Source organism: Octopus bimaculoides, chromosome 29 (genome assembly GCF_046866305.1).
Source record: "Octopus bimaculoides isolate indiv1 chromosome 29, ASM4686630v1, whole genome shotgun sequence".
Lineage (NCBI taxonomy): Eukaryota > Metazoa > Mollusca > Cephalopoda > Octopoda > Octopodidae > Octopus > Octopus bimaculoides.
This window is the reverse complement of record NC_142956.1, coordinates 17,691,872-17,714,375: the sequence shown is the minus strand read 5'-3', so window position 1 is coordinate 17,714,375 and position 22,504 is coordinate 17,691,872. Positions and strand designations below refer to the sequence as shown.

The window sequence follows — 22,504 nt, the reverse complement described above, 5'->3', positions numbered from 1 at the left end:
AGGTTTGGATGATGTAATGACAGAAATTTTTCTGGATGTGTCATCATATCTGATGCAAGTGCATGCCAGTAACTAACCGGTAATGATATTGTAATTACTTACATGTCGCATGGCTCAGTAGTTAGAGCATTGGGCTCCCAATCACGAAGTAGTGAGTTTGATTCCCGGACCGGGCTGTGTGTTGTGTTTTTGGGCAAGACACTTTATTTTTCACATTACTCTAGTTCACTCATCTGGTGCCAAGCAATACCAGCCTTTGCCTTTCCCTTGGATAACATCGGTGGCCTGGAGAGTGGAAGCTGGTGATCATGGGCGACTGCTGGTCTTCCATGAACAAACTTTCCTGGACTTGTGCCTCGGAGGGGAACTTTCTAGGTGCAATCCCAGGGTCATTCATGACCAAAGGGGGTCTTTAATGGGAACTTTTTTAAAACGGGGGCCACATTTTTCATTAACGAAACACTTTGAAACTTGGAACACTGGTAGAAAGTGTCATATAAAACATCTTTTTCTCTTAGTCTTCTTAAAAAAAAAAGAAATCCCTAAGTTATTCCATGTTAAAGTTGTCGTATTTCTGTAATTTCAACCAATCACTGATGTCCATTCAGCCGATATACATTAAGTGCCGACTACATAAACAAACGATTCTGAAACAATTAACCCTAACCCTAACCGTAGGGTTAGGGTTAAAGCAAATTTAAAATGAAAAAAGCAAATAAAACGAAGGTATGGAGATTAAATACGCTTTACATCGCTTAATCAGCCAAAGGAGTAAATGTAAACAACTGAATACTTGTCAGTGATTGGTTGAAATTATCGAAATAAGACAATTTTTTACATGAAATAAATTCGAATACAAAAATATTTTTCTGTTCTATAACACAAAATAGATAAGTATACGAAGTTTGAAAGTCTTTCCGTACCAAAAACACTACGTAAAACATTAATGAAAAATGTGGCCCCCATTTTAAAATAGATCCCTTTAATGTCCTCAGGGTGGCTTCTAACCCTTTAGCTTTTACACCAACCATATCTGGGTTAAATGTTCTATCTATTGCTTTATGTTGAAATTGGCCAGATCTGGCCTCTTATACCTGCCCTACAATGTCATTCGAAAAATAAACAATCACTTGGAGCTACAAGATAATGCATGACTAGTTTTAAGCAATATGAATAAACAAGCATTACTTTTGACTGAATAATCTGAAATCTAGAAAGTTATGCTGACCATATCTGGCCTCTTACACCTACCCTGCTATATCATTCTAAAAGTGAACAATCACACCATTGAAATCTCAAAGCTATGAGATAATCCATGATTAATTCAAAACAATGTGGATAAATAATCTGCAAGTTAATGGGTTAAACTGGCTGTGCCCAGCCCAGCCCAAATATTCTGCCGGTTTATGTTCAAACTGATCAGATCCTACATCTCACACCTACCCTACAATGTCATTGTAAAAATAAATGGTCACATCATTGACATCTTAAAGCTTTGAGATAATGATAATGCATGATTAATTAAAGACAATGTGAATAAATGAGCTTTACATTTGAGAGTAATCTGCATGCTAGAAGGAAAGTTAAATGGGTCGTATGTGGACTGAATGTTCTGAACCAGCCAGATCTGGCCTCTCATACTTATTCTACAATGTCATTCTAAAACTAAGCAGTAACCCTGGAATCTTGAAGCTGTAAGGTAATGCATGACTGATTCAAAACAGCGTGAATAAATAAGCGTTACATTTGACTGAATGCTAAAGGGTTAAATTGGACATGTATGGACCAAATCTTCTGACCATTCAAACTAACCATATCTGGCCTCTTGCACCCATCCTACAATGTCATTCTAAAAATAAACAATCACGTCATAGAAATTTTGAAGTTCTGAGATAATGCATGGATTAATTCAAAACAATGTGAAGAAATAAACTTTAGATTTGACAGAGTAATCTGAATTTTAAAGGGTTAAACTAACCAGACCCAACCATAATATTATACTTGTTTTATGTCAACTGGCCAGATCAGGCCTCTCACACGTACCCCGCAAGGTCATTCTAAAAATAGCCAATCGCATCATTGAAATTGCAATACTACAAAGATTGTTTTTTGTTGTTGGCACTCCGTCGCGTACGACGTCGAGGTTTCCAGTTGATCCGATCAACGGAACAGCCTGCTCGTGAAATTAACGTGCAAGTGGCTGAGCACTCCACAGACACGTGTACCCTTAACGTAGTTCTCGGGGGATATTCAGCATGACACAGTGTGACAAGGCCGACCCTTTGAATTACAGGCACAACAGAAACAGGAAGAAAGAGTGAGAGAAAGTTGTGGTGGAAGAGTACAGCAGGGTTCGCCACCATCCCCTGCCGGAACCTCGTGAAGCTTTTAGGTGTTTTCGCTCAATAAACACTCACAACGCCCGGTCTGGGAATCGAAACCACGATCCTATGACCGCGAGTCCGCTGCCCTAACCACTGGGCCATTGTGCCTCCACACTACAAAGATAATGCTTGGTTAATTCAAAACAACATGGATGAATATGCTTTACATATGATAGTAATCTCAGTGCTGAAACAGCTAAACATTGTTAAGCGTTGGTTCTTCATCTCTGTCTTTGAGCAGTTAGGTTCTTGATACTAAGCTCTGCTGTCCTGTCTTCGACCTCAGTGTTGTGCTTGTGTTGGACGTACACCTTATTTTTACCGCTACCCCTCTCTTGTTCCAATTTTTTTTCTCTTTGTTCTTCCTTCACTGCTCTGTTGTTGATTACACAAATAAGGTACCACTCTATTTACAGCGTTGTGGTTACCACCAACTGCCACAGGTAGCTCCTCGTGGTGGCAGCTCACGCCACTTTCGGCTTTCCCGTCAGGTAAGTAAAAATCGATCTGTTAGACAGAAAAAAAAAAGAAGAAAAAAAAACGAAAAAAAAAAGCCACATGTGGTCGTTTTCTCAAAACATTTCTGTCTGTGCATCCGGATTGATTACTGTTATTTTCATTTTTCTAGATCGGTTTGCTTCAATTTTAGATTTGATTAATTTTTATCTTTTTATCATATTTCTTTTACTTGTTTTGTTTTTTTGGATTGTATGCTTGTTGGTCATTGTGATACACTATTATTGGTTCTTAAAGCCTCCCCCCCACTCAACTGTCTATAGTTCATCTTTCATGATGCTGTGAGATTGTCACACTCTATACACCAGTGGTTCCCAAACTTTTTAGAGACACGACCCACTATTTATTACACCAGTTTATGGCAACCCACTTAACTCTACTGGGTCAAAACATTAATGAAAGAAGCAAATTTATTTCAGATTACATCTTCATTGAGGCCTGTGAGAGGGCCTCATTTATATTAAATGTGAAACAAAACGTTTTATAACTGTTTCAACGTCTCCATACCCCATGGGCAGGTATTAACTCTAATACAAAACCTCGAAGCAGTAACTGTTATCGGCTCGATCAGTGTTGTACTGCGCCTGTTGTCTATAAATAGGTAAAAACAGACTTTTCTCTTTCATGATTACGTACGAATAAATAACTTGAGAAAATGACCCCCTCTGATTTAAGTTCGTGCAAAAAGCCTACTATTTCGACAGATATCAGTTAATCAAAGCTAATGCGTAATTTTATAACTTTTTGTGACCCACTGGGATTCTGTTCATGACCCATGATGAGCCTGTTTCTTGCTACGCTCAATAATAGAATTAACATCAGGTTCAATGCGTGATAATTTCAGCCGTAAAGAATTTGAGGGCTGCAGTTTATTTCGAAATTTGCTTTTAATCCCAACCATTGCTGAATCGCGATAGACAGCAGTAAATCAAAGCTAATGCGTAATTTTATAACATTTTGAGACCCACTAGGATTCCGTTCGCGACCCATCAGTGGGTCGCGACTCATAGTTTGGGAACCACTGCTATACACTGTATCGGTGACTACTGTGTATATGTATATATGAAGTGGTGAGAAAAGATCTTCACATGTTGGGCCCCACAGAGAAGATGACAAGGGATCAAGGCTTCTGCCGGTTTGCTGTGCTTGAGAAAACATGCCAAGCTAATAAAATTGTAATTGTTGATACATACAAGCATGTCCTTTACTTCACTCTCTGAGCTGAGAGATCCTAGTTTTTCACGATGCTGGTGCCACGTAGAAGCATCTGTGTCTTTGCCATGTCAAAAGCATCCAGTCCACTCTGTAAAGTGGTTGGCATTACAAGGGGCACCTAGCCATAGAAATCATGCCAAAACAGACAAGTGGAACTTGGGCAGCTCTCCAGCTGGCCAGTTCCAGTCAAACTATCCGACCCAGGCCAGAGAACGGATGTTAAATGATGATGATGTACAAGCCGTTTTTAATGCAATTAATTGCCCTTACTCGTGGCTTAGTGGTTAGGGTGTCAGCATCATGATCATAGGATTGTGGTTTTGATTCCTGGACCGGGCGACGCGTTGTGTTCTTGAGCAAAACAATTCATAAGGTGGCAATCTGGCAGAATCGTTAGCATGCTGGACGAAATGGTTAGCAGTTTCACCCATCGCTACGTTCTGAGTTCAAATTCCGCCGAGGTCGACTTTGCCTTTCATCCTTTCAGGGTCCATAAATTCAGTACCAGTTGAGTACTGGGGTCGATGTGATCACCAGTCCCCCTCCCCACAAAATCCAGGCCTTGTGCCTATAATAGAAAGGATTATTATTATTATTATTATTATTATTATTATTATTATTATCATAAGGCGGTGAGCTGGCAGAATCGTTAGCAAGCTGGGTTAAATGTTTGGTGGTATTTCACCCGTTGCTATGTTCTGAGTTCAAATTCCGCTGAGGTGGACTTTGACTTTCATCCTTTCGGAGTCAATAAATTAAGTACCAGCTGTGTACTGGGGTCGATGTAATCAACTAGTGCTCTCCTCCAAAATTTCATGCCTTGTGCCTATAGTAGAAAGGATTATTGTCATCATCATCATCATTGCTGCATTGACAAAGCTCTACTGTAGTTCAGCTCCAGCTGGTCAGATTTGGATTTCTTACTGGTGCGGGAATGTGATAACATGAAAGTACAGTGGTTGATATATATGTGTGTGTGTGTAAAATCAACTGTTTCCCTTTGTCCATATTTTCTGGCCTGGTGTCTGTATTAGAAACATTTGTTATTGCTGTGCTGTAGTCACTTTTGTTATTGCGTGCTTTGACTGCCTTACCATGAGTACATTTCTGTGTACCTTTTTGATCAAGTTCTGCGACTTTTTTTTTTTTTGTTTTTAGTTTCATATTTTCTCTTGTGGTTTGAAGTACTACTAATATGTGTGTGCAGTGCCTTGTAGAGCTATTTTCTGTATATTGTGATGACATTATTATTATTATTTTTGTGCATATTTTTAAAAATTAGTTTTATGGTGTTTGATATCAAATGTAATTAGTGTGAATATTACTGTTCTTGTTATTTTTATAATTATTATTATTATTATGGTGGTGAGCTGGCAGAATTATTAGCATGCCAGGCGAAATGCTTAGCAGTATTTCACCTGTCACTACTACGTTCTGAGTTCAAATTCCGCCGAGGTCAACTTTGCCTTTTGTCCTTTCGGGGTCAATAAAATAAGTACCAGTAAAACACTGGGGTCGATGTAATCGACTAATCCCCTCCCCAAAATGATTGCCCTTGTGGCAAAATTATTATTATTATTATTATCTTTTTGTGCATCATATTTTTTTAAAATTAATTTTATAGTGTTTAATACCAATTGTAATTAGTGTGAATATTACCATTCTTGTTATTTTCCTTCTTCTGTTTATAATTACTATTATTTTATGTGAGAACGAACTGGCTGAATAATTTGCATGTCGGACGAAAGGCTTAAAGGCAATTCTTCCAGTTTTATATACTAAGTTCAAATTCAGCTGCGTTCCTTCCTTCCCGAGTCATAGACTTCTAGGGCTGGTTTCCTGGTTTCTCTGGTGTGTACCCCTGCTCCCAACAGAATGCCGGTCTTTTGCAGGGTGTCCTTTTTGACAGCTGGGTGGACTGGGGCAGCGTGAAATAAAGTGTTTTGCTCAAGAACACAATGCATCGTCCGGTCCAGGAATTGAAACCATGATCCTACAATCGTCAGCATAACAACCTAACCACTAGGCTACAAGTCGTGAGTCCATCATGGGGGTTACTCATTTACAGCCAAGTGGACTGGGGCAATTTGAAATGAATTGTTTTGCTCAAGAACACAAAGCATTGTCCGGTCCAGGGATTGAAACCACAATCTTACACGCACGAGTCCAACACCTTAACCACTAAGCCATGCACCTCCACTCCTTTCTGGGTGTGGGTTGTGAAATAAGTTTGGGGGAGTGGGGTGTTGTCTTAATCACTTGTTCCCTGTTTGTAAGGTGGTGGCTGCCCCAGCCTGGCCTCAACTCTGAAAGAACAATAGAGCCATTTGTTTTTTTAACCTCTTCTAGTTTGCCTGCCTCCTCGGTTCTCTCCTACCTCTGCCTGTTGCTCTACTTAGCTTGCCAGTGCCTCCTCCTCATTTGCCTGCCTGATCTGACCACCACCACCAAAAATGGTTTTGGCATGGCTGCTTTTTGGTGTTGCTGGTTTGATGCTGACTTATTTGACATTTTCATGTTTCTCTTTCTTGCTTCTCCCCCTATCTTACTCTCTCTCTCTCTCTCTCCCCCTTTCTGTTTTTGTCAATAGTGTTCAACTAACCTTCAGCACACTGTAGGTGCATAATGCCACCTTAGTTTCCTCCCCTGTTGTAATGAGAAGTGGCAGGGGAAGTAAACCTAGAGAAAACGCTGTGTGCTAAAGGTTAATAAATTGTAAGATCTCTCTGTCTCTCACCCTCCTCCCACCACGCCTCCTCCCTCCATCTCACTCCTTCCACTCTACAATCTCTTCCTTCCTCCTTCCACCCTCTCTGCCATCTTTCCCTCTCTACAACTCCTCTCCCCTCCCATTCCTCCCCTATCTCTCTCCCCTTCCCTCCCATTCCTCCCTATCTCTCTCCCCTCCCATTCCTCCCCTATCTCTCTCCCCTCCCCTCCCATTCCTCCCTATCTCTCTCCCCTCCCTCCCCTCGCCCCTCTGTTTGTATGTAAGTATATTTCTCTCTGATGAGAGGTGAAAATGCTTGTTAATCTTGTTTAATTAATAAATCGTAATGCCTATCCTTGCCTCTCTCCCCCTCTCTCTCTCCCCCTCTCTCTCTCTCACCCTCTCTTTCCCCCTCGCTCTCTCTCTCTCTGAGTATAATTCTCTTTATGTGTCTGAGGAGAGGAGAAAGTGTTTATGTCAACAGTATTCAAGTAATGAATCATGTTTTTCTTTGTCTCTCTCTCTTTTTTATCATATTTCTCTTTACGCGTACCAGGAGGGGAGAAAGTGTTTACGTCAATCGTGCTCAATTAATAAATCACAGTATCTTTCCCTCCCCACTCCCACTCTCACCGTATATATATATTTCTGTACACACACACACACACGTGTGTCCAGTGCCAATATGTACCCTTTGCCAAAGTGAGTTGAATGTCCAGTCAGCCATGCTAAATTGTCAGCGCCCAAACAGCCGTGAAAAGTTGTCTCATTTCATACAGTTTGATCACCTACCTTCCCTTTTCACGTTGCTCTTTGCCTGCTTACCCCCCCCCCCCCCTTCCTCCCCTATCTCTGTATCCCCCCCTCTCAGGTATCACTGTTTGTGTGATATATCTCACATCCACAAACGACGACTGCAATAATATCGTTTGACAATTCTTCGTTATGCGACCCACTTCTAGCCATCCCGCTGTCCACCATATCAACTTAAAGGCTTCAGGTTTCTCATTTATTTCCCTCTTTTTCTTTACAGCTGAAAGAGATGAGTCAGTTAGTGAACCACATAGACGACGAGAAGAAGCTGGCCACAGACACCTTGTCACCAGATCAGCCACCACCTCCTGAACGGATGAGTAGGAGGAGGAGTGACACTACTACTGCAACAGCTCCCACTGCACGACGAAAGGTAGGGTTCGTCTTTCACTTGTTTCAGTCGTGTCAATGCTGGGGCAGCACCTTGAAGGGCATTTAGTCCAGTCTATTTTACGCAAAGGGTCTTCGTGACTCTCATCACAACAGTGTGTCTCTATAACACACGAATGTATACTTCTGTATCATCATTGTTTAACGTCCGCTTTCCATGCTAGCATGGGTTGGACGATTTGACTGAGGACTGGTGAAACGAGATGGCTACACCAGGCTCCATTCTGATCTGGCAGAGTTTTTACAGTTGGATGCCCTTCCTATCGCCAACCACTCAGAGTGTAGTGGGTGCTTTTACGTATCACCCGCGCGAAGGCCAGTCAGGCGGTACTGGCAACGGCCACGTTCAAAATGGTGTATTTTATGTGCCACCCGCACAAGAGCCAGTCCAGGGATACTGGCAACGATCTCGCTCGAAAGTCCTTACACATGCCGCGGGCACAAGTGCCAGAAAGGCGACGCTGGGCACAGGTGCCATCCCGATTTCACTTTTGCTTGCCCCAATAAGTCTTCACAAGCTGAGTTTCGTGTCCAATGAGGGAGATGACGTTGGCATGGGTGCCAGTCGTCGAATTTAGTTCGATTTCACTTGCCTCAACATATAGATATGCGTGTGTGTGTGTGTATTATTTGTAGGATATTTGGCAGGTAAATCCAGGTGTGACAATTTCTGTTCGTGTGTGTGTGTGTATTATTTGTAGGATATTTGCAGCTAAATCCAGGTTGGGCAATTTCTGTTTGTGTGTGTGTGTGTGTGTATTTGTAGGATATTTGGCAGGTAAATCCAGGTGTGACAATTTCTGTCTGTGTGTGTGTGTGTATTATTTGTAGGATATTTGGCAGGTAAATCCAGGTGAGGCAATTTCTGTGTGTGTGTGTGTGTGTGTGTGTGTGTATTATTTGTAGGATATTTGGCAGGTAAATCCAAGTGAGGCAATTTCTGTGTGTGTGTGTGTATTATTTGTAGGATATTTGGCAGGTAAATCCAAGTGAGGCAATTTCTGTGTGTGTGTGTGTGTATTATTTGTAGGATATTTGGCAGGTAAATCCAGGTGAGGCAATTTCTGTCTGTGTGTGTGTGTGTGTGTATTATTTGTAGGATATTTGGTAGCTAAATCCAGGTGTGACAATTTCTGTCTGTATGTGTGTGTGTGTGTGTGTGTATTATTTGTAGGATATTTGGCAGGTAAATCCAGATGAGGCAATTTCTGTGTGTGTGTGTGTGTGTATTATTTGTAGGATATTTGGCAGGTAAATCCAGGTGAGGCAATTTCTGTGTGTGTGTGTGTGTGTGTATTATTTGTAGGATATTTGGCAGGTAAATCCAGGTGAGGCAATTTCTGTCTCTGTGTGTGTATTATTTGTAGGATATTTGGCAGGTAAATCCAGGTGTGACAATTTCTGTTTGTGTGTGTGTGTGTGTGTATTATTTGTAGGATATTTGGCAGGTAAATCCAGGTGTGACAATTTCTGTTTGTATGTGTGTGTATATGGTTGTTATTACAATTGGTGCTGATTTGTCTTTCTCTTTCCTTTTCCGCATTCTTTTTTAGCTTGGTCGGTGGGTTACGGTGGGCATGAAGAGACGTGTAACGAGACGCACCTCTGTGGAACCCGCAGCCAAGAAGTTAAAGACGGATGAAGTCGAAACAAAGAAAGACGGTAACGGATTTTTCTTGAAGTATCTTCTCCATTGTCTGCCTCCTTCTGTGCACTTTCTCTCTCTCTCTCTCTCTCACTGCCTCTTTCCTTCCCTCTTGCTTTCTCTGCTCCTCCCTCCTCCGTTTTCTCTACCCCTTCCCATGTTCTATCCCTGTTTTCTCCTGCTCTTCTTTAGTCTCTGCTCTCCCACGCTCTCTGCTCTCCCATGCTCCTTGCTCTCCCACGTTCTCCGCCCTCCCACGCTCTCTGCCCTCCTTACTCTCCCACGCTCTCTGCCCTCCTTGCTCTCCCGCGCTCTCTGCTCTCCCATGCTCCCCTCTCTTCCTCGCTCTTCTTTCTTATTCCCATATTCTGGTTAACCCTCCTCCTCTCTTGCCCTCACTCACTCATCTTTTCCCTCTCTGTTTCTCTCTCTAACCTCACTCCCCTTAATTTCAGAACCAGTTCCAGAAGGACGATTGCTCAGACGATCCAATGCTGACCGTTCTAGACGGCTTGCGTCTACAGCATCCCCACCCAAAAGTTCAGGTAACGTACCCTGCCTTCTCTTGTGGGTGGAACGGTGTGGCAGAGTGAGGATGGGTGGGCATTCAAGTGCTGACTGTTCTGGGAACCTCGAAATGCAGTTGTCTTAGGTGTACTCAATTCTTGGAGTGGAGTAGAGGGCTTTGAGTGTGTTGTGTTCCTGAGCAAAACACTTCACTTCATGTTACTCCAGTCCACTCGGCTGACAAAAATAAGTAAACAGTATGGAGCACCACCTATAGTCGAGCAAATCGACCCCACGACTTATGCTTTGTAAGCCTAGTACTTATTCTATCAGTCTCTTTTTGCCGAACCGCTAAGTTACGGGGACGTAAACACACCAGCATCGGTTGTCAAGCGATGTTGGGGGGACAAACACAGACACACATACATATATATATAGAGAGAGACAGACATATATACGACGGGCTTCTTTCAGTTTCCGTCTACCAAATCCACTCACAAGGCTTTGGTCGGCCCGAGGCTATAGTAGAAGACACTTGCCCAAGGTGCCACGCATTGGGATTGAACCTGGAACCATGTGGTTGGTAAGCAAGCTACTTACCACACAGCAATTCCTACGCCTTTTTCACACAGCCACTCCTGCACCATGCTTATATATATTTATACATACATAGACATAAAACATGAACCTGATGTAGTTAAGTATGTATGTATGTGTGTGTGAGTGTAGTGGTGTTGGAGTGCATGCTATTGTAGTGTAAGACGTAGTAATTCTTTTCCTCTCTGGTAGGCATGTGCAATGTAATGGTTTGTAATTACATGTGGATAATGACGAATGAAACGATGATGCAGTGGCGTTCATGCTGTTTTAATGGCTTCTTTATTATTCCTGCAGGTACGAAGAAAGACAGCTCTGTCAACAGTGCCGCCGAGGTGAATACAACCAGTCAAGCCAACAACAGCAGCTCTCCGGTAAGGCGGGTGGTCGCAGATAGGCGACGCACGAGCAGTCGGACAGCGAGCTACGCGGCAGCAGCAGCCGCCGCCGCTGCTACCGCTGCCGCTGTCGCTGCTGCCTTGAAAGCAACCAACACTGCGAGTACAACTACTACCACCACTACTACAACCGCCACTACTGCTGCAACACAGCCGGATGGTGCCCCGCAACCCGAGCGCAAGAAAACGAGGGGTTGGCCGAAAGGGGTGAAACGTGGGCCGTTGGCGAGAAGACACGGCAAACGACGGGGTCGACCAACGAAGGTTTGTTTATTTTATAGTGTTTTTGTTGTTGTTGTTGATGTTGTAGTACCTGAATTTGTCCTGTCTGAGCAGTAGATGCTTTCTGTTTAACCCTATTTTTTGATTCCCGGGCCCAGTATGAAAGCCACCCTGGTTCTGCGATTTGCGCTTTTACTCTTTTACTTGTTTCAGTCACTTGACTGCGGCCATGCTGGAGCGCCGCCTTTTTAGTCGAGCAAGTCGACCCCAGGACTCATTCTTTGTAACCCTAGTACTTATTCTATCGGTCTCTTTTGCCGAACCGCTAAGTTACGGGGACGTAAACACACCAGCATCAGTTGTCAAGCGATGTTGGGGTCACACACACACACACATATATATATATATAATGTATATATATAATGTATATATATATATATATATATATATAATGTATATATATAATGTATATATATATATATATATAATGTATATATATATATATATATATATAATGTATATATATATATATATATATATATATATATATACGATGGGCTTCTTTCAGTTTCCATCTATCAGATCCACTCACAAGGCTGTGGTTGGCCCGAGCAGAAGACACTTGCCCCAAGGTGCCACACAGTGGGACTGAACCCGGAGCCACGTGGTTTGTAAGCAAGCTACTTACCACACAGCCACCCCTGCACCTAACTTGTGAAAGCACCCTAAACCAAAACCATACATCCCTATTCCAAACAGCAACTTAATGATGACCCCTATGCACAGCCATTACTTATTTTATCGACCTTTAAACGGATGAAAGGCAAAGTCAACCTTGGTGGAATTTGAACTCAGAATGTAAAGATTGACAAAATGTTGCTATGTATTTTGCCTGGCGTGCTAACAGTTTAACCATTTCTCCACCTTGCACCAGCTTTAATAATGGCAGCTATTTTCCTAAAGTCTTCATTATTTTCCAAATAAATTGAAACAAAAGGCAAGGTTTTTCTACGGAATTGTGGTAACAAAAGGGTTAAAGTGATCTAGATCTGGAAATCGTAGTTGTGATATGCACCCGTGCTGGTGGCACACAGTAAATGCCATTCAAGCTTGGGTCGATGCCAGTGCCGCCTGACTGGCTCCTTGTGTTGGTGGCTTGTAAAGAGCACCATCCGAATGATGAGGTCGATGCCAGTGCCGCCTGACTTGCTCCTTGTGTTGGTGGCTTGTAAAAAGCACCATCCGAATGAGGTCGGTGCCAGTGCCGCCTGACTGGCTCCTTGTGTTGGTGGCTTGTAAAAAGCACCATCCGAATGAGGTCGATGCCAGTGCCCCCCCACTGGCTCCTTGTGTTGGTGGCTTGTAAAAAGCACCATCCGAATGAGGTCGATGCCAGTGCCGCCTGACTGGATCCTTGTGTTGGTGGCTTGTAAAAAGCACCATCCGAATGAGGTCGATGCCAGTGCCCCCCCACTGGCTCCTTGTGTTGGTGGCTTGTAAAAAGCACCATCCGAATGAGGTCGATGCCAGTGCCGCCTGACTGGCTCCTTGTGTTGGTGGCTTGTAAAAAGCACCATCCGAATGAGGTCGATGCCAGTGCCGCCTGACTGGCTCCTTGTGTTGGTGGCTTGTAAAAAGCACCATCCGAATGAGGTCGATGCCAGTGCCCCCCCACTGGCTCCTTGTGTTGGTGGCTTGTAAAAAGCACCATCCGAATGAGGTCGATGCCAGTGCCGCCTGACTGGCTCCTTGTGTTGGTGGCTTGTAAAAAGCACCATCCGAATGAGGTCGATGCCAGTGCCCCCCCACTGGCTCCTTGTGTTGGTGGCTTGTAAAAAGCACCATCCGAATGAGGTCGATGCCAGTGCCGCCTGACTGGCTCCTTGTGTTGGTGGCTTGTAAAAAGCACCATCCGAATGAGGTCGATGCCAGTGCCCCCCCCCCCACTGGCTCCTTGTGTTGGTGGCTTGTAAAAAGCACCATCCGAATGAGGTCGATGCCAGTGCCGCCTGACTGGCTCCTTGTGTTGGTGGCTTGTAAAAAGCACCATCCGAATGAGGTCGATGCCAGTGCCCCCCCCCCCCCACTGGCTCCTGTGCCAGTGGCATGTAAAAAGCACCCACTACACTCTTACACTCTCGGAGTTGTTGGTGTTAGGAAGGGCATCCAGCTGTAGAAACCTTGCCAGATCAGGTTTGGAACCTGGTGCAGCCATCTGGTTTGCAAGTCCTCAGGCAAACCCTCCAACTCATGCCAGCATGGAAAGCAGACGTTAAATGATGATGATGATGATGTGTGTGTATGTATGTATGTATGTATGTAGAGGATTTGTATGTGTATATATATGTGTGTATGTAGTTTATTGCTGTATATATTATATATATATATATATATAAAATTTATTAATGAGGGTAGAAATTGATATTGATCAATTAAAACCAGTGGTCTAGCATATTAAAAAAATCCCAAGATTAAAATTATATTACATACAAGAATAAGAGGAATGACCAGCAAATGTGGATTCCTGAATGCTAGAAATAGATGCCGAATCATCCAACCACGAAAAAGTATGTTCTCAGTAGAAAAATCAGCGACACAACAGACTGTAAACGAGTAAGACAAATCAAAAAATACTAAATTAAAAAACGATTAATTTACGTACCATGGTTTCACCTGTTAAAATTTATGTGTATATATATATATATATATATATATATATATATATATATATATATATATATATATGTGTGTGTGTGTTTGTGTGAGTAGGAATTATTAACTATGATGTTGTTTTTATTTTTTCCAGACTGTGAATGCGAGAACGGCGCAGAGGCGGCGCAGAGCAGCAAATGCTGTGTCCATGGCAACGGAGGAAATGTTACCATCCGAAGACCAGCAGCAGCAAGAACAGGAGAAACAGCAGCAACAACAACAACAACAACAAGAGGAAGAACCTCAGCACGAAGAGGAAACCGAGCAGCAGCAGCAGCAGCAGCAACAAGAATCGGTCTCGTCATCGCCTGTGAGGGAGGAGGAGGAGGAAGAGGAAGGTGGCGAATGCGACAACAAGAACGATAATAATAATAGTAATAATAATAGTAATAGTGATATGGGCAAAGGTGTCGATAATATGGCAGTGGAGGAGGAGGAGGAGGAAGAGGATGAGGAGGAGATGGAGGTGGATATGGAGAAGGAGGAGCAGGATGAGACGATGGAGTCGTCCCCTGCGAGGCCCTATGACGTCGGCGTTGGCGGCCTGGACAGGGGCGAGCCTTTGCCTTGCGGAGAGACGACCACGCCGGACCATGGCCACCACCACCACCTCCACCACCATCACCACCACAACCACAACCACAACCACCACATCCAGCAGCAGCAGCAGCACCACCACCACCACCAACAGCAGCAGCCGCAGCAACAACAACAACAACAGCCGCAGCATCATCCGCATCACCAAACGGCCCGTGGCTTCTCGGAGAACGATGACAGAGGAGACGAGGGTGATGACGAGGAGGAGGATGATGACGACGAAGAGGAGGATGTCGAGGAGGAAGCTGGAAGGGTTGGTGGTGAAGAGGAAGAAGAAGAGGAGGAGGAGGAAGAAGAAGAAGAGGAAGACGACGATGAAGGGGACGGCGTCCACCGAGAGTGTGTGGCAGCGTCCACTGCCGCCGCTCCTGTCTCCCCGTCGGTGCACAGTTGCCAGGAGCCCCTGAATCTTCCGTCTGTGCCTGCGCCCCAACAGGACTTCCCCATGGCGAACCCTGTCGACGGCGGTTCTGCTTCGGCACACAATCAAGTCAACTGCAGCAGCGACGGTCAAACGCTGCAGCCCGTCCACCGATCCCGGTCGAACTCTGATGACGACGATGACGATGAAGATGATGACGACGATGACGCCGACGACGACGAGGAGAACGATGAAGATGATTCCAGCTCTGCCGAAGAGGCTGAGAGGGACTGCTGCAATGGTGGTACTGCTGCTCCTACCGCTGCAGACGGTGCAAACAGCAACAGCTGCAGCGGTACTGGGGTCAATTTCAACAGCCGTGTCTCGGAACCTGTTGCTGCAGCTGCTGCCAGCGCTGCTGTAAGCGACCTGGACGAGAGCCCCGACAGCATCACACCGCACATGAGGACCGGGTCACACGACCATCATCACAATGACGATGACGACGACGACGACGACGACGATGAAGATGACGACGACGACGATGACGATTCTTCTTCTGCTTCGTCTCCACCACGACCACCACCTCCACAGCAGCAGCAGCAGCAACAACAACAACAACACTGTCCTTCTGTCCAGGGAGATGGCATGGACAAGTCACCTCGGCCGAACAAGATGGACGTTACCAATGGCAACGACAACAATAATAATAACAACAACAACAGCCGGCTGGAAAACGTTGACAGTGAAGAGGACAGCGATGGTGATGATGATGACGACGACGACGATGATGATGACGGAGATGATGACAGCAGCAATAATTGTAACAATAATAATAATAACAACAACAGCAACAACAAAAACATGGAGATCGACATGGTGAAAGCGAAACTGAAGAGCCCTGGCTCTGTGGGGAAAGTACATCATTGCCGTGACGACGACGATGATGACGACGACGACGACGATGAAGATGATGATGATGACGACGACGATGGTGATTCCGAAGGCGAGGTGGAGTGTTCTTTGCCACTGTCCATAGCGCCCCGCTCTGCCTCGTCGGCCGCGGTGGTCCACCGGGCGGAGGAAGACGACGACGACGACGGGGAGGACGAGGAGGAGGAGGAAGAGGAGATGTCCCACGACTCTGTCGTCGAGGACGACAACAGCCGCGACGCCGAGCTGCCGAGCGACGACGACGACGACGATGAAGAGGACGACGACGACAGCAGCGGCGGCAGCTACCATCGGGAGTTCAACAGTGACGCGAATGCTGCTGTCGCAACTCCCTTGGGCCGCGCCCCTGCCGGTGGCGGCACTGCACCCACCCACAACTTCAACAACTTTGAACCCATTGACAACAACTCCGTAGGGGAAATGAGCGCCACGGAACATGTATCCCAGCAGGCCTCAGCATCGACGCCAGCAGCCTCCGCAGATGGCCTGACCCTAAACAACCTGCCCAGTGCGCCCCCTGCCTCAGCTACAACCCCGGCTGCTGCCACGCCTTCTTCACAGAACCCCAACTGCCCCAACGTGGGCGGAGTCTTCCCGCCGGCCCCTGCCGGCAGCGCCTTGAACAGTGTCCAGAGCACAGGCCTGTCGAACGGCGGCGCCGGCAGCGGAGGCAGCAGCAGTAACAGCGGCGGCGGAGGAGAAAGAGGCGGGGGTGGCAACAGCAGTAGTAGTAGCGGTGGTGGTGGAGGTGGTGGGAGCGGCAGCGGTGGTGGTGGTGGTGGCACGGGTACGGGTGGGTTTGGAACGGTGGACATTGACGTGGCGCAGCTTGGTCTGGAGTCACCGACCTCGATCAGCAGCAACGAGATGGCAGTGAGCTCGGTGGAGACGGCGGCGACGCCCAACTTTACGGACTGCGCCCAGGTGCAAGGTTTCTGTAGCAGCTCGGGGCCGGGCCGCTTTATGGACACAGTGAACTCACCGCAGCCGGTCAGCAGTACCGGGTCTTATATGCCCCCAAACACAACGGTCAACTACTCCACTTACACAGCTCCGTCAGTGCTGTTGCCCCAGGCGACGCAGCGGCTGAGCCACACGGCATCCCCATGCACGCTGCAGCTGAGTAGACAGAGTCCAAACTATCAGACGAATGCCAGCTGTAGTTTGGCCAAACTACAGCAGCTGACCAATGGCATTATGGAGATTGTCCCCGAGAACACGATGACCCCGCCGCCCAACCTGACCCCGCCCCCTGTCAACATGACCCCGCCGCCCACCATGGTGCGCAACATGCCCACCCCGCCCATTCCAACGCTCCAGCCGCAGATGAACGCCCAGTATAAGCAGTTCCAGCGGCGCGGCTCCGGCGTGCGCAAGAGCCCCAACATATCCGCAGCAGCAGCCGCAGCCGCCGCCGCTGCAGCTGCTGCGCCTCCCCCACCCCCTCCGGCGCCGCCGACCAACATGGCGGCTGCCGCCGCAGCAGCCGCGGCCCTGTCGCCGAACGTCACCCTGTCGCAGTCGAGCATGATCGCTGCGCGCTACAATGTAATCAACAGCTACCGCATGCCCCAGCAGATGTTAAATCATGGCTACATCTCCAGTCCCGGGTTCATCAACCAACAGCAGCTGCCGGTGCAGATGAGCGTGGTGAATATGCACCCGAACCAGGCATTCCAGCAGCAGATCCAGTCCCCACAGTCCAGCAACCAGGTGTACGCGGCCTACGGTTACTTGTCCACACCCACCCTGAACATGAACATGCGACGGTAGTACTGGGCCCCCCCCCCTCTCCCTTTTTGTCTCTCCCTGCCAACCAGCCCCACCACCACCACCACCACTGGGCACCTCTCTCATCTCATTTCACCTCTTCCTGTCTCTCTGGCCGACCTCTCCCTCTCTCTCTTTCTCGCTTTCTTTCTCCCTCTCTTTCCATCATGCTCCCCCCCCGCCCGCCTGCCTCCACCACCTCCTGTCATCTCTGCATTCTTCGCCGTACATCAACTGCACCACCGCCGCCGCCACCACCATCATCATCATCACCACCACCACTACCACCAACCAACCAACAAACCAATCGCCATCTTCGTCATCATCATCATCAACATCATCATCATCTTCATCATCACATGATCAGTTTGTACATAGTCATTGAAAGTCTTTTTTTTTTTTGGGTCTTTCTATTCCCCCCTCTTGCCATCTCTGTTTGTCTGACCCCTGATCCCTATTCCACCCCCCCATCACTTTCCCATCCTTCAACCTCTCTCTTTCTCTTCCCTGTCTTGTCCTCTTCCCCTCTTTTCTTCTCCCACCCCCTTCCACTACACCACACACACACACACACACCCTTCATACACCTAATATTCTCTCTGTCTCTCTCTCTCTCTCTCTCCCTTTTTTTCCCCTTTTTTTTCGTCAGCCTTACTCCCATCTCCCACCCAGTTCTCACCCATCTGTGAAACACCCTCCACCCTCTTCAAAGTATATGGGGAAACAAAAAGAGACACAGACTGTGTGTGCATGTGTGTGTGTGTGTGTATATCTATATACATCTCTCTCTCTCACTGACGTTTAGGGGGTGGGGGTCAATACTCTCCATTGCTAACATAACCAGAGAGAGAAAGTCTGTTCTGTCTGTCTGTCTGTTTTCACCTGAAAAAAAAACCCAGGAACTTTTGGGAACCATTTAACTATACCCCACTCCCACCCCACCAATTCCTTGTGTTGTACAGTCTCACCTCTCCACTACCACAACCGCCACCACCACCACCACCACCATTACTCTTGTTGTCAGCTCTGGCTGTGTTTGTTTTTTTTTTCCCTCTTCATTATTATTATTATTGGTTTTTTTTTTTTGTAATCGTTGTAAATATTCATTGCAAAGAAAGAAAAAAAAAAATAATAAATGACTAAAAGAAAGCTGCACTCAAAAGAAGACCAAAAAAAAAAAAAAAAAAAAATTACCATAAACAAACAAAACAAAACAAAACAAAGAAACTGGATACTCCACTCGAACTCAAACTCCAGCTCCAACTCCAACCTCTGAAATGTCATATTCTAGTCTTTATTACCATTTAAATAAAACTACACTCAACTATATAAAAAAAAAAAAGAAAAAGAATAATGAAAGTAAAACAAAATAAATAAAATAAAATAATAAAAAATAAAACTGAAAATGTCGCTGTTGACTCCAAGGAACTGTAAACGCCAAGTGGAGATAACTCTCCGACTGAACTCGGCTTGAACTTGAACTCGAACTTTGATAAAGTCACCCACATTAGTCGAGACCTCATGTCGAAACACTCCCATCAAAACTGTAAGCTTGATGTTTCGATGACTTTTAGTACCGACAGATACGAGAGATGGACTTGAATTGTACTGGGTGATTGGTAATCCTGACCAACCCTGGCTCTCTCGGAATCTGCAGTGGTCGTACTTACTCTAGATTGTCACTCTCTCTCTTTCTCTTTCTATCTATCTCTCTCTCTCTCAATCTGATATCTTTAATAAAGTCATCATGAACAACAACAATTACTGCTACTACTATTATTACTGCTACTACTACTACTACTACTACTACTACTTTTGCTACAGTAATTAAAATGCGAGCAAGTTGTTTGAATAGAAACGTAGAGATTTGTGAGAATGAAGTGTTGTGTTGTAGAAAAAAAAGCAGCAAAAATGATATGTGAAAGGGATGACAAAATGAAAAAAGAGAAAAAGACAGGATGGGAGAAGAAAGAAATGACCAATGGGGGTTGTAGGGGATGGAGACGAGGGAGATGTGGGGGTGGTGGTGGACTGTACAGAGTACTACTGTTCATTACAACCAAACACTTTATCTGTAGCTGTCACATTACCTTCGGGGTGGGGGGGGGAGCAGGGCACGGAGATTGTTGTTTTTGTTTTTGTTTTTCTTTCTCTCCCTCTCCAACTGTCTCTGCCCCCTTCCTCAGCATGTACGTTAATATTTCTGTGAAATTAATTATAAAATTTCTTATCTCTTCCCCTTCCTGTCTTTTTTTTTTTTCGTTTTAAATGCTTGGGAGTCGTTTAAATGCTGCTAGATCAAGTTTTCTGTGTTTTTTTTTTTTTTTTTAAAATTTTTAATTGTTTTTTTCCTCTCTCCCTAACTTAAAGGCAAAGTCAACTTTGAAGGTATTTATGTATTTTTTTTTAGTTTTGTCTTTTTTTTTGCATTCATCATTTTGTACACCAGTAGCTACTGTGAAGGCACGTGGCCTAGTGCGTAGGGATGTAGCACTACGATGGCAGTTCATTGAGTTCTTGAGCAAAGCACTTCATTTCGCATTATTGTTCTGCGATCATTTTAACATCAGACATACATTGTGCACCGGTTTGGGCAACGTCGATTTGATGGAAAGAAGTGAAGTAATGTATAGCACAAGCATTTGATCACTATAAACAAATTTATCTTTATAGGTTATTTAGCAACAACTTGTGGAATCCTCATGTCATTTACTACTGGTGAAGCTTGATCAGACATGTATAAACCCCCCTCCTAACCATGCTATCCATCTCGGCCCTTCAGAGCGGAATTGTGTGTCTCTGGTGACAGCAGAAAACGCTTCTTGTTTGACCGCACGACAAGCGACGCAGGATGAGTTTCTGAGGTTAACGCGGGTCATGGAATGTATTTTGATTGCTTAATTTCTCGCCTTTGGTCGCAGGTCCTTTCGACGAAATAACTACTACTACTACTACTGCTGCTACAATTTGTGTGAAATGGTGGCTGTATGATGTCCCCCCTCCCTATTCTGTGGTGGTTGTCATACATGGACTTTCGGTGGCAGTGTTGAAGATAACTATGAAAAAATTTTTTCCCTTACTCCCTCCACCATTTAAAACAAAGCTTTCCTCCCCCCATCACCTCCAGCACTGCCTGTATTACTCCTGATAGTTTTGTAGGAGGTCATGTTTAGGCAGGCAGGTCGAACTTTTGAAGAAGGAAAACTAAAAAAATAAAAAATGAAACAATTTGCAAAAAAAATTAAGATAAAAACCTACCACTGTATCTATCTATCTATCTCCTCACCCCACTTCCTTCCAACGGTGTGCAGGGGTAGTGGTGGTGACGACAATAAGAAGCATTTCTGTTTTCCAACCTCCTTTCTGCCACATGCACAGGTTCAGAGACAACATACATTGCCATCTCTGAAGAGCACAGGGTTACATAATTGGGCTGTTATCTAACACCCCATTGAACCTCCTTGTGAGAAACTGGTGAGATTGGCTGTGATGGATATATAATTCTATACACTTCGATTAATATATAAAATAAATCGTGCAACACACACAACAGACTACCAGGGAGCCAATATGCAGCAGACAAAATATATATATATATATGCACAGGAGTGGCTGTGTGGTAAGTAGCTTGCTTACCAACCACATGGTTTCAGGTTCAGTCCCACTGCGTGACATCTTGGGCAAGTGTCTTCTACTATAGCCTCGGGACAACCAAACCCTTGTGAGTGGGTTTGGTAGACGGAAACTGAAAGAAGCCCGTCATATATATATGTGTGTCTGTGTTTGTCCCCCTCGCATTGCTTCACAACTGTTGCTGGTGTTTACGTCCCCGTCACCTAGCAGTTCGGCAAACGAGACCGATAGAATAAGTACTATGCTTACAAAGAATAAGTCCTGGGGTCGATTTGCTCGACTAAAGGCAATGCTCCAGCATGGCCGCAGTCAAATGACTGAAACAAGTAAAGAGCATATATATATATATATATATATATACACAGAGAGAGAGAGAGAGGGAGAGAGAGACACACACACACCACCTCATCATTTTTTTTGTAGTATTTTAAACAGTCCACCAAAAAATCTTTATTAGATCTTAAGTAAAAAAGACTTGAAAAGATATAATAATAATAATAATGATGATGATAATAAATAATAATAAGGCAACCAACTATAACACAAAGTGATCGATCTCTTCCATCTTGTTGCACTTTTCTTTTTCTACAGTTGCACCTGCATCGCTCTTGCTACAGACGTTTTATTTGTTTTTTTTTCTTCTTTGTGTTGTTCTTAATGCACAACTGACTTTTCTTTATTTGGTTGCCATGTTGTTGTTAAGGGAAAAAATTGCTTCGTAGCATTTTTTTTTCCAGTTCTTGATGTTGTCCGAGTTGGAATTCCGATGTGGTCTACTTTACCATTTATCCTTTTGGTGGCGTCGACCTCATCATATCGTTTAACATCTGCCATCCATGCTAGCAGCATGGGTGGGACGGATTCAGGAGAGCCAGTCAGACAGAGGCCTGCACCAGGCTTCTGTGACTGTCTTGGCAGAATTTTTACAGCTGGATACCCTTCTAGGTGGACTTTTTTCATGGCACAAGCACAGACGGTTTGAGGTGAGTAGTGCTTTTTACATGACACAAGCACAAGCAAGGTCAGTTTTGGCAGAATTTTTACAGCTGGATACTCTTCTAGGTGGGCTTAGTGCTTTTT

General features: G+C 45.0%; 1 protein-coding gene across 8 annotated transcripts in view; it reads left to right on the top strand.

Moving 5' to 3' along the window:
* Positions 1-19,552, top strand: part of LOC106878083 (uncharacterized) — a 92,767-nt gene extending 73,215 nt beyond the window's left edge. For 5 of the 8 annotated variants that reach the window (XM_089344916.1, XM_089344917.1, XM_089344915.1 and 2 more), the window contains 6 exons: positions 2,801-2,875; positions 7,859-8,011; positions 9,582-9,690; positions 10,129-10,218; positions 11,075-11,439; positions 14,204-19,552. In XM_089344916.1, the coding sequence (XP_089201042.1) occupies positions 2,801-2,875; positions 7,859-8,011; positions 9,582-9,690; positions 10,129-10,218; positions 11,075-11,439; positions 14,204-17,794 (4,383 nt within the window). In that variant the 3' untranslated portion in view covers positions 17,795-19,552. The remainder of the gene's footprint in view (positions 1-2,800; positions 2,876-7,858; positions 8,012-9,581; positions 9,691-10,128; positions 10,219-11,074; positions 11,440-14,203) is intronic. The other 3 variants (XM_089344919.1, XM_089344920.1, XM_089344918.1) reach the window with 1 other exon arrangement.
* Positions 19,553-22,504: the final 2,952 nt, after the last annotated feature.